The sequence below is a fragment of the Trichomycterus rosablanca genome, chromosome 1 (genome assembly GCF_030014385.1).
Source record: "Trichomycterus rosablanca isolate fTriRos1 chromosome 1, fTriRos1.hap1, whole genome shotgun sequence".
NCBI lineage: Eukaryota > Metazoa > Chordata > Actinopteri > Siluriformes > Trichomycteridae > Trichomycterus > Trichomycterus rosablanca.
Genome location: NC_085988.1, coordinates 15590137 through 15603364, shown reverse-complemented (window position 1 = coordinate 15603364; position 13228 = coordinate 15590137). Strand labels below are relative to the sequence as shown.

The window sequence follows — 13228 nt, the reverse complement described above, 5'->3', positions numbered from 1 at the left end:
GTTGGTCATCTTCTAGACCTTCATCAGTGGTCACAAGACACTGCCCACGGGGCGCTGTTGGCTGGATATATTTTTGGTTGGTGGACTATTCTCAGTCCAGCAGTGACTGTGAGGTGTTTAAAAACTCCAGCAGCGCTGCTGGGGGGGAGGGGGAGGGGGGGTCTGCCCTGCGATGGACTGACTGTGTGTTACTGTGTGCCTTGCGCCCATTGAAAAGCTGGGATAGGCTCCAGCAATCCCCCCCACCCTGATTGGATGAGTGGTTGATGAAAATGCTAATAAAAAAAGTGTACAAATACCAATATAACATATAACATTTAAAAGCACCTGAAACATTTCATCACTTGGTATTCTTGGTGCCAAAACCTCTTTAAAGTGTTGTGAGAAGGACCGGCAACATTACAAAGTGGTAAATGCTTTACCGTCCCAACTTTTTTGGAATGTGTTTCAGGCCTGAAATGCAGAAATGAATATATAATGAAATGTAAGTTAACCAGACAAATCATGAACTATGTTTATTTTTTTTTTTTTTTTTTTTTTTTTTTTTTTTTTCCCCATACTGTCTCCTTTTTCCTGATTTGGGGTTGTATGTATGTACATTCAATAATTAGTAGTGTCCACATACTTTTGACCAAACTGTGTTTATTATTTATAAGGTGATGTCTCCATCTACTGGTTATGACTTTAATATGTAATTTATACTCTCCAGTCCAATATAGTTCTCCCAAAAACCATGCTAATATGCTGCACCCATCGTTGTGACTGATCACGTGACTCGGGGCTCATTATTGATGTGACGCAATCGCGGCTGTGTTGGAACTCTGATGACGTCACAGAGAGCTGCACTGCATGACCTGAGCGCGAGGTGAATCAGAGCTTCATTTCTTCTTACTGTGGAGTAACACAAAGCAGAGAGATGTGAGTGCAGCTCATTCTTTATTTATTTATCTCTCTATTCATCTATTTATTCATACTCATCATTCATTCTTTATATTTTACCATCTATAGAAGATGTAATATGTATAGAATGGTAAGGGGCCGTGGCTATTTGCATTATAAACACTGATTTAGACAGCACTACACCCCTGCACACCTTTAAAGCTAGATGGGTGTGGAAACTTTTTACACTGTTGAGGCTTTCTGAGACTTTGCAGCAATGTGGGTTTCTTTAAAAAAGCTCTAATATGAAATTAAACATGATGTTGTTTCTTTTGTGCTTCCAGATGCCTCAAGTGAACAAAGTGGACGTTGTCCAGTCCAAGGTTCCTGATCTCCAGGAGCCTTCACTACAATACTTCAGGGGAAAATTAGGGGAAAGTGTAAGCACCTAAACAAGTTTTACTCTCGACTCTATTCATGACACTCCGTTATTAAATCAGTAAATAGATTAGACACTTTGGATTCCACACTTGAATGTGAGATCATGTTTGGTAAGTAATATTACAGTGTTTTTATCTTTGGTTCTTCCCATAGCTGTTTGTGAAATCGGCAGAATTCGACTCGTCGGACAAAGACATGGAAATAACGTGTGGATCCTACAACTGCCTCCACGATCCACACTTAAAGAACTTCTTTAACCAGCCACAAAGGAAAAAGCATCTGCTCAAACAGGGTCTCATCATTCAGGACGATCAGGTACACACATTAGAACAGAAACCAACAAGAACTGAACATTTCACACCTTTAACATGTCAGAAGGTCTACTGGCACCTCTGATCTAGCGCTGTATTACTTTTAGGTGCTGTGCTCGGTGAAAGATCTAGTTCAGTACATGCGGTACATCAGAAGAGTGCTGATGAGCTGGAACAAACTTCACCAACAAGAGCAGGTAACATGAAGCCTAAAGTATTTCCACCACCATCATCAAAACCCCTTTCAGCAACTGTCTGAGGAGGATTTAAACCCAGTCAGAAGGATCTGCTCTGAATACTGATGTGTTCAGATTCAGTATAAGCTCCTCACTACACTCATGAAACTACAGTAAAATACATTAGTGTGAAAGTGTGGGTGGTGCCTACAGCACTAACAAATGATCACTTCTGGTTACAGAAGCAGCTACTGAAGAAGTTCATGGTGCTGAAACTCAATGGTGGAGTTCCTGAGAACATCAGTGCTGCTCACATGAAAGAGTGGCTCATCTATAGAGAGAGAAGCACCTTCAGGAACATGTGAGTCTTTATGGCTTCTCAGTTTTACCTCCATCATGTATTAAATCTCTCACTCATTTATTCATATTGACATTTTTAATGATGTTTGTTTTTCTATGTAAAGCTTCAAGAAAAATGTAAAACAAGGCAGCAATTCAAGCTATGCTGAAAAGGTGAGAAAATACTTTTACTACACTTTAATGAGAATGGTGTTGGACAGGATTATTTCAATACAAACATCATATAAAATATTTGCTTAGGCCTGGGAGGTAAATCAAAGGATCGAACTGGAGGAAATGGAGAAAGAAATTCTCAGAGAGCTCCGTGTAGAACGTCGAATCCCACAAACACCAGTGGACGTTCCTTCTAAACTGGAAAATGTACAAAAAATATTTGTACTGCCCTGTTCGTCTGGCTCGACCATTTCACCTGCTGATGACCAGGCCGAGGGCACCCTGCTGGCTCAGGACTCAACACTAGAGAATTCACCCACTGAGAACTCAATCCAGTAAGTTCTTTAAACAGTGAAAAAAAGCTCTGATATTTTATGTGTGTGACTAAAATTCTTTATTGTTGGTTTTCATGTGACAGGAAATTTAGTCAATCAGCTGATGGAGCTGCTGCAAGTATGTTGGTGAGTGTATCATCATTTTATTCAGATACGTCTACAGTATCTTCAGGATTGTAATTAGAACAGGTCTTACTACAGATCAGATTAATTGCTCTAAAAAACCTTAACTTTAGATCTAAATGTAACATTTCATGTTTTCTCTGTACTTTAGATGAAGGTGGAGGATCTGAAGCCGTTTGTTAGTGGAATCAAAACCACTACAGTGATGGAAGTACAAGAAAATAAGCTTCCCGCTCTGGTGGAATTTGTTCATCCTGCACAGTCCACCAGAGTGCATCTTCCAGACTTGGTCTTGAGTCAGAATCTTACAAAATCACCAAGCTCAGGGATTAAATCGGACAGTTCTGGGGGTTTTGAGAGCTCTGTAGTAATGAGCTCCTCTGATGACTCAGTGAATACACCCCCCTTACTCTCGACGGCTGAGAAGTTGGTGCTGGAGGTGCTGTACTGTTCTGCATCTCTGATCAAATGTCAGCAGGAAGAGAGCAACAACAAGGGTGATGATTTGGATTTTGAACTTCCAAGTCCGTCACTGTCTTCTGTCTCCTCTCTTGAAGTTATCAGAGAGAGGAATGTTATTACACCAGTTGAAGAACCAGGAACTAGTCTTCAGTTCTCCAACACAGAGGAACCCGAGGCCACCTTTCTGGGATTAAGACCTGGTAGCACGTGCCAGACGTGCCAGTCTCAGACCAGTCCAAGCAGCCAACAAATAGAAACAATGAGTGAAGATATTGTCGGATACACCCTGGACATGGTGATATCAGTTCTTGCAAGTGAAGGACTTTTGTCACTACAGGAAACATCAGATATGTCTGATGTATGTTCACCAGTGAATTCTATAGAATCAGACATGTTGGCAAGTTGTGGCACCACAGATGAAAGCCAGAGTCCGACCCAGTGCTTATGCTCAGATTCTGGTTCCCAGCTGAGCTTACAATCAAAAAAGGTCATAAGTGAAACTCTGGTGGGAATCCAAAGGAAATTATCAGACCAGTCTTTAACTGAAATCATCTCACCAGATAACAGTGATGCCATCAGTGACCTCATCAGTGGCATCCTAAGGCAGATCCAGGAATCACCCAGCCTGGATGCCAGTGAGCTAATCTCCTCCAGCTCTTCAGAAAGCAGCTTCATTTCACTCTCACATGATTGTAAAGCTCAGTCTGGTTCTGAGATCATGGGGGATAAATTAGTAATGAAGAACATCCAGCCACACATTGGTACCATCAGCAAGGCTCAAAGGAAACCTTCAGATGTGAATGGAGATGTTATCAACTCTCTGGTTCTAGAGGTTTTGGGATCTGCTCTGTTTGAAAACCCTTCAGAGAAAACGTCACACCTTGATGCTCTGAACAGAGACCAGACTGTCAGATTGGTAAAATCTTCAGATAATACTGCAGGACCAGAGAGACCCTGCCATCAGAGGCCAAAGTCCTGCCCATTATTAAAGAAGGACAGTACTAGTAATGCTGCAGGGGCTTCTGCCAGCCAAACACCTGAAAACCCAACTGGTGAGTAAAAGTTTGACATGAGGTTCTGTTTAAAATTTATTGTCAAAGTTCATGTAGTTTCATTTTAACATTCATTCTTTGTTTCTTTAATTTAAAGGCAAGAAACAAAAGAAGAAGAAAAGTGTTCGTTCTTTATTCATGATGGCCTGGAAAGTGGTGAAACGGACCTTCACCAGAAGATCCAACAAGATAGCTCCAATCTAATCGTCCACCATTTATTTTACCACCAGCCAAAACTGAGCAAAATTATACACTCCTTAGCTAGATCATTGCCAGGGACATGTCTTGGGTCCTCGCTTAGAGAGACCTGAAGAACCACGTTCCACCATGAAGACTTCATTGTTGTTAGATTTTGTCAGCAAGAGGTCACCTTCCTTCTTTGGTAACCAACTTTTATCTGGCACTACTGTGATCTGTGCCATGTTGGTCACTTTTGATTATCATGAATGGTCAGTCTTGTTCCTTTCTCCACTTTGGTTCTCAGTCATGAGCTCCATTATCGAGAGCTCTGCTCTGAGTTTCCTTTGGTAACATTTGGTTGAGGTACTTCTGCTGTCCCACAGTCTTACTTGGTACCATTGGCAGCATCTGTGGTTCCTGGTCTTTCTGAGTACTTTCTGATGCTGAAAGGTTATTTCACTCAACATGTACCTATTCAGCATTGTTCACATTCTCACCTGTGGAACTGTAGTTCTAAAAGATTCATTTACCTTCACAAGGAGCAGAAAATCTCTCAAACATCCCAGGATTGCAGGATTTCATGGTGACTATTCTGCTGAAGAGAGTTTCCTCTGAAGAACAGGAAGAAGACATCACACCTGCTTCTCTGAAAAACCTCACCAAGTTATGTCCAGAGTGATGATCTAGCTAGGAGTGTTAATATGCTCATATCTACAAGCCACATGACCAAGCACACATCTGTACCAGCTGTGTTTTATCTTCAGTATAAAAACAACACAGGACTCGGAGTGCCAGCCAGAGGAGGATGGATGCTGCTTAATTTTCCTGGACACTCTAGGCTTCATTCTCTGTACATTTTAACAAATAAAGATTCAAAACTGATTCTTGGTGCAAAAAATGTTTTTGATTGAGGTTTAAATCACTGTGAAAATAAAATGTTGAATGTTTAAGAGGTAACACAGTAACACAGGAGGAACAGTCCAGCAGTGGATCAAAAAGCACTTTGTGTACAAACTAGATCCAGTTGGGATCCTGGTACTCAATCATGTAAAACAAAGGGTCTGTGTGTCTACAGGTTTTTATAGCATCCAAGACCAGCCAGGAACTTTACCTGATACAACCAATTATCTGAAGACCAAAACCAGCTTTATAACACATGGGTGAAATAAACTGTAACATGTCTGTTTGGTATGAAAACCTGCAGCCACCTCAACCCTAGGTGGACAAGACTTGATTCTGTGCTCTTAGCTTCCCTGATTTATCTTATGGAGGGTTTAATACAGTGCCTTGCAAAAGTATTCAGCCCCCTTGAACTTTTCAACCTTTTGCCACATTTCAGGCTTCAAACATAACGATATGAAATTGTAATTTTTTGTGAAGAATCAACAACAAGTGGGACACAATCGTGAAGTGGAACGAAATTTATTGGATATTTTAAACTTTTTTTAGAAATAAAAAACTAAAAAGTGGGGCGTGCAATATTATTCAGCCCCTTTACTTTCAGTGCAGCAAACTCACTCCAGAAGTTCAGTGAGGATCTCTGAATGATCCAATGTTGACCTAAATGACTGATGGTGATAAATAGAATCCACCTGTGTGTAATCAAGTCTCCGTATAAATGCACCTGCTCTGTGACAGTCTCAGAGTTCTGTTTAAAGCGCAGAGAGCATCATGAAGACCAAGGAACACACCAGGCAGGTCCGAGATACTGTTGTGGAGAAGTTTAAAGCCGGATTTGGATACAAAAAGATTTCCCAAGCTTTAAACATCTCAAGGAGCACTGTGCAAGCGATCATATTGAAATGGAAGGAGTATCAGACCACTGCAAATCTACCAAGACCCGGCCGTCCCTCTAAACTTTCAGCTCAAACAAGGAGAAGACTGATCAGAGATGCAGCCAAGAGGCCCATGATCACTCTGAATGAACTGCAGAGATCTACAGCTGAGGTGGGAGACTCTGTCCATAGGACACAATCAGTCGTACACTGCACAAATCTGGCCTTTATGGAAGAGTGGCAAGAAGAAAGCCATTTCTCAAAGATATCTATAAAAAGTCACCTGGGAGACACACCAAACATGTGGAAGAAGGTGCTCTGGTCAGATGAAACCAAAATCGAACTTTTTGGCCACAATGCAAAACGTTATGTTTGGCGTAAAAGCAACACAGCTCATCACCCTGAACACACCATCCCCACTGTCAAACATGGTGGTGGCAGCATCATGGTTTGGGCCTGCTTTTCTTCAGCAGGGACAGGGAAGATGGTTAAAATTGATGGGAAGATGGATGGAGCCAAATACAGGACCATTCTGGAAGAAAACCTGTTGCAGTCTGCAAAAGACCTGAGACTGGGACGGTGATTTATCTTCCAACAAGACAATGATCCAAAACATAAAGCAAAATCTACAATGGAATGGTTCACAAATAAACGTATCCAGGTGTTAGAATGGCCAAGTCAAAGTCCAGACCTGAATCCCATCGAGAATCTGTGGAAAGAGCTGAAAACTGCTGTTCACAAACGCTCTCCATCCAACCTCACTGAGCTCGAGCTGTTTTGCAAGGAAGAATGGGCAAAAATTTCAGTATCTCGATGTGCAAAACTAATAGAGACATACCCCAAGCGACTTGCAGCTGTAATCGCAGCAAAAGGTGGCGCTACAAAGTATTAACGCAAGGGGGCTGAATAATATTGCACGCCCCACTTTTCAGTTTTTTATTTCTAAAAAAAGTTTAAAATATCCAATAAATTTCGTTCCACTTCACGATTGTGTCCCGCTTGTTGTTGATTCTTCACAAAAAATTACAATTTCATATCGTTATGTTTGAAGCCTGAAATGTGGCAAAAGGTTGAAAAGTTCAAGGGGGCTGAATACTTTTGCAAGGCACTGTATATCACTCCCAAGTTAAATCAGTTGTGTTGGAAGCAGGAAATTCATGACACTTGGTGAAAATAAAAAAGAACACATATTTCATGGGGCCCCACCAGTGCACAGAAAGCTATGATGCACCATGTACAGTAGTGTTCAAAAAAATAGCAGTGATTTTAAAAAAGTGAATAAAGCACAAAATCATTATAATAACTTTTATTTCCATGAATGCAAATGCACTGAAAATACTACACTTTTAATTCTAAATCAAAACATTAACAACATTTAGCCAGTTTGTGTTAATCCTTTACAGAAAGTTAAGAAAAATGAATATTAGGCTGTTCAAAAAAATAGCAGTGCCAGCATTTTTCTTTAAAAACTCAAAAAATTTATCTATAAACTGAAAATGTTTGAGGTTTCACTTTACTTTAAATTACTGAACTAATATTTAGTGGCATAACAATTGTTTCCGAGATCTGTGTTGCATGGAGTCGACCAACTTCTGGCACCTCTGAACAGGTATTCCAGTCCAGGATGATTAGACGACATTCCTCAGTTCTTCTGCAATTTTGGGTTTTGCCTCAAAAAAATTTGTTTCAGATATCAGAACACAAGTTCTCTATAGGATTGAAGTCAGGGAATGGACTGGCCACTCTATTACCTCAATCTTGTTTGTCTGTAACCAAGATGTTTTGGGTCATGGTCATGTTGAAACACCCATTTTAAGGACATTTCTTCTTCGACATAGGGCAACATGATCTCCTCAAGTATTCTGATATATTTAAATTGATCCATGATCCCTCGTATGTGATAACTAGGCGTAACACCATGGTATGAAAAACATCCTCATATCATCATTTTGTACCACCATGCTTTACTGTCTTCACAGTGAACTTTGGCTTGAATTCAGTGCTCGAGGGTCGTCTGACATACTGTCTACGGCCACTAGACCCAAAAAGAACAATTTTGCTTACACCAGTTCACAAAATGTTGAGCCATTTCTCTTTGGACCAGTCAATGTGTTCCTTGGCAAATTTGAACCCATTCAGGACGTGTCTTTTTCTTAACAACGGGACTTTGCAGGAGTTCTTGCTGGTAAATTGGCTTCACTTAATCATCTTCTGTACTCACTGGTAACTTCAGATGTTCCTTGATCTTTCTGGAGGTGATCATTGGCTGAACCTTTGCCATTCTGGCTATTCTTTGATCCATTCAAACAGTAGTTCCACGCTTCCTTCTTCATCTTTCAGGTTTTGGTTGTCACTTTAAGGCATTTGAGATCATTTTAGCTGAGCAGCCTATCATTTGCTGCACTTCTCTGTATGTTTTTTCCCTCTAAAATCAACTTTTTAATCAAAGTATGCTGTTCATCAGAACAATGTCTGGAACAACCCATTTTACCCAGTATTTCAGAAGGAAATGCGCTATGACCAACCTGTGCAACATTTGCCACCTCCTACCTTAAATAAGGGCCAAAATTGACACCCGTTCTTCTGCAGAATGAATGACTTCACCAATTGAACTCCTCACTGCTATTATTTTGAACAAGCCCCTTTCAATCAATGCTTCGATTACTCAGAATGAGTGGGATGCATGTCCTAATTGTTGGGTTTGTTTTGTTTTCAATACTCTACTACACTTTCAAGTAAATTTTTTGCTATGTAGAAATAGCATTTCTACTAAAAACTTTGATTTATCAAGTTAATGGTGTTGGACTGCTATTTTTTTGAACACCACTGTATGATAATACCATAAATCTTCAGTGAGAATAACAATGCATTATTAGATGATCCAGATTACACAGTGAACTGTAAACCTGTAAAATACTTATTTTTACTTTCACAGTAAAGTAAAACACAAGAGGGAACCATTAACATTTGTTTCATAAATACACACAATTGTAATAATGTCAACAAGAAAGCTATGATTTGCGAGCATAACTTTCGCATTTTTTTCATTGGGATATTTTCTCTCTTTATTGCAAGTGCACTTCCTGTTTTCTCACTTAGAATGGCATCTAAAAGGGCATGTCAGAAGTTTTATTTCATCAGAAAGGCACCTGTATGGAACATCAAATTTATTCCATTGTGAGGGCACCATATATAGTTTTCCAAGTGAAGTGGCATCCATTAGGAAACTTGGGACAGAGAGTGTTGGGACACCCTTTACAGCACTGCAACACATTTTACCCACTGAAAGGACATCTCTTTATTAGAGAAGCACCTAACTGGGCAGGTATGTTTTCTCACTTGTATGAGCACCCTGTACATCACAAGTATCAAAAGTAATTTTCTGATAATAAATGTACTTAAGTATTAAAAGTAGAAGTAAATGTTGTTATGTAGGCCTAAAATGCATGTTTACATGTTAACAGTTGAAATAAAGTTAACCAGACAAAACATGAAATGCATATATTGGGTTCATATAAGATGGAATAAGAGTCATTGTAAATGAAACACTGTGTCTTTTTTATTTGTATTTTTTATACTGTCCAAATTGTTTTTGATTTGGGCTGTACATTCAAGTCATAGATACACACGTGGACAAAACTGACAAAAGTAATAATGAATAAAACTTTACTGTAAATCAACTAATGAAAATCAGACATTGCTTTTGTGGTTCAACAGAACAACAACAACAACAAAAAAAACTAATGAAACTGGCCTGGACAAAAATGATGGTACCCATAACTGAATATTTTGTTGCACAACCTTTTGAGGTAATCACTGCAATCAAGCAGTTTCTGTAACTCTCTTCTTCTGCCTTCTCCAGACTGCATGTTGCAGCTCCTTCCACAGATGCTCAATAGGATTTAGATCAGGACTCATAGAAGGTCACTTCAGAATAATCCAATGCTTTGCTCTTAGCCATTCTTGGATGTTTTTAGCTGTGTTTTGGGTCATTATCCTGTTGGAGGACCAATGATCTGCAACTGAGACCAAGCTTTCTGACACTGGGCAGCACATTTCGCTCCAGAATGCCTTGATAGTCCTGAGATTTCATTGCATCCTGCACAGATTCAAGATACCCTGTGCCAGATGCAGCAAAACAGCCCCAAAACATAACCAAGCCTCCTCCATGTCTCACAGTAGGTACAATGTTCTTTCTCTTTGTATGCTTCATTTTTGCGTCTGTGAACACAGAGCTGCTTTCTGGGGTCCATGTTCAGTGTGGTACACACCATGATACCAAACAGCACAGTGACTACTTTTCACCCTTTAAATAGGCAGACTGACAAATTAAGTTTTAAGACACCTGTGATGCTAATTACAGGACACAACGTAGTTTAACATGTCCCTATGGTCAAATTATTTTCAATCTTTTCTAGGGGTACCATCATTTTTGTCCAGGCCAGTTTCATTATTTATTTATTTTTTATTATTATTCTGTTAAACCAATTCAAAAGCAATGTCTGATTTTCATTAGTTGGTTTTAAGTAAATTTTTATTCATTATTACTTTTCAAGTTTCAGTTTCAAGTTATTTCAGTGACCATTGTGGCTTTTTCTTTCTTTAACGGAAGGGTACCAACAATTTTGTCCAAGTGTGTATATCCCAACAACCTAAAACCAGTGAATTTTGGCAGAATAATTTGAAGCAAAACTCAAGAGAGTTTAACAAAACGTGTGGCACTTTTACCCCTTTAATGATCTGCTCAACCATTACTTTGAGTCTAAATACTTGGGTAAAAATAAGCTGTACTTAAATAATCTTGTTTGGGCCGTATCTATTCCCTGGTTGACGTGTTAAACTCAAAAATATTGATAAATGACATTTTAAGAAAACACCATTTCTAACTTATATGTCAACTTGAAGCAGCAGCTGAAAAATCATACATGAAAAGTAGGAAAAGTTAAAAACTAGGAAAAAGCAAAGAAAAAAATGTAAACATAATTTTCTTGTTGAGACAATTAAAGGGTTAAAGATATGCATTTCCTTGATGAATCAATGAATCTTTTCTCTGCTGGTGTAATACAGAAGTTGGCTGAAGAAATATTTGTCAGCGGTGAGTTTTTAAAAATATGGACATGTCTTCATGTCTTCATGTGGACATGTCTTCATGAGTTTTGCACTGAATTAATTCCAAAAATTTAGTGACATGTTATATTTGTGATTTCAATGTAATAAAAAATATTAGCTAGATATCTAAACTTAAAGATATATTCACTAAACAATGTTAATGTTAATTATAAGAAATAAAAAAACTATGATGCTGCGGCTTTACTTTGTTAATCATTCTTAACTTACATCATTGTGTTTGTGTTTGGCACTTCATCTGATACGAACAACTCCGATCAGTTTTGAAGAACTTGTTTGCACTTGCGCGTTAATGTGTTTAACCACTAATCTAACTTAAAGTGCAGATCACAGATTCATCAAACTTGCATGATGCAGTCTGTCACAAATCTTAGATCATTTAGCTACCAAATTTCTTGTCATTATTTTGTAGCAACGAGTAACGAATTTACATACGACAAATGTATCGGAGTAAAAGTTTACATTTTCTTTGGAAAATGTAGCAGAGTAAAAGTAATAGTTGCAGAAAATTTTATACTCAAAGTACAGATACTCCAAAAAAAATACTTAAATACTGTAATAAAGTATTATTACTTTAAGTATTGTTACTATACACCACTGTAAATAAATGTTCACCCAGTTATAAAATGCAGCTGTCATTCTTTAAAATAGAAAAAACTTCATGACAGGCCATGTGATAAATATCTGTTGCTGGGTACCAAGTCTTGTTGATGCCAGAGGACATGAAGGCTATGGTTTCATGTACTGACCAACAGATTGAGGATGAGGTGAAGGTTTCTGTGCATGGTATTCCTGCCTTGCTGTAACAGAACTAATGTCCTTTTCATGGTATGAACATGTACAAGTTAAGATGAAAACACACAGATAATGGGTGAAGATTCTTTTTACTGCTTGACTGCTGCAGTGGACAATCACCAGAATCACTAACCTGGTAAACAATACAAACTGTGATTATCCAACATTAGTCAGGGTGGCCAACTGAAGGTGTGGATGATTTAAGAAGTGTGAGGATACTTTATGCTTTGTTAGCAGTGTTAACTTTTTTGGTTTTGTTTCAGTAATTGTACTCACAGGTTTTCATCAGGCATGCAGGCAGCTTTACTGAGAGTTAAAGGACCCGAGCACTGAGGGTTGATGGTATTTGAAGTCTTTGGACTGCACCATTTTGGAAATGTTCTATTTTGAATGTATGTGTGGGGATTGTAAGTTATCCTTTGTATGATGTTCTTATATGATTGTGTCAGTGATATTGTCTTAAGGTTATTAATATAAAGTTATTTATTAATGTAATGATGTAATGTAATGGTTTAACCTAGACCAATGTATGCTTGATAATGGTGAACTTGTGGAAATGCTGAGTTACCTGTAACTGGTTTTGTCTAATAACACAAAGTATTTAAGAAGCAGACTTCAGCCAATGAGGGGAGAAAGATTTTCTTTTGTCATGGTGATGTAATGCTAGTGCTATAGTTTAGAAGCACTTGGTAAAAGATTGTTTATTAGTTTAGGCTTTATTTGAGTTGTGGTATATCTCAATGAAATTATGTTTCTTTATATATAACACTGTGCACCCGTCCTTGTACTTGTGGAGAAATAAATCACCGTTATTGCATCACAAATTCCTGATCGTGATTTCATCCCTGATCGGCTCTCCTAAAACACCTTCAACCAGTGCTTCTTACTTGAATAGGACCGGCTGTAAACCTGACCAGGATAAAGGGCCTGGAATAATGGGTTTGAAGGATTTTGACATCTTTATGTTTTCCTTCTTCTTCATGGCATGTGCAGTACATGGTGGCACTAATTCCTCTAGCTGTGTTCACTGGCAGAATCATTCAATTGACCCCTTTGCTG

At 38.7% G+C, this 13228-nt stretch overlaps 2 protein-coding genes across 2 annotated transcripts; both read left to right on the top strand.

Annotated features, from left to right (window-relative positions):
• Positions 1–900: 900 nt before the first annotated feature.
• On the top strand, positions 901–2659 carry LOC134310271 (fibrous sheath-interacting protein 2-like). Its single transcript, XM_062991856.1, has 7 exons — positions 901–918; positions 1224–1319; positions 1474–1635; positions 1739–1828; positions 2050–2168; positions 2272–2320; positions 2408–2659. Exons 2-7 carry the CDS (start codon positions 1224–1226, stop codon positions 2657–2659), a joined length of 768 nt encoding a protein of 255 aa, XP_062847926.1. The 5' UTR covers positions 901–918.
• Positions 2660–3581: 922 nt separating this feature from the next.
• LOC134319157 (uncharacterized) lies at positions 3582–5354 on the top strand. Its single transcript, XM_063000180.1, has 2 exons — positions 3582–4292; positions 4390–5354. Exons 1-2 carry the CDS (start codon positions 3590–3592, stop codon positions 4494–4496), a joined length of 810 nt encoding a protein of 269 aa, XP_062856250.1. The 5' UTR covers positions 3582–3589; the 3' UTR covers positions 4497–5354.
• The last annotated feature ends 7874 nt before the right edge of the window (positions 5355–13228 follow it).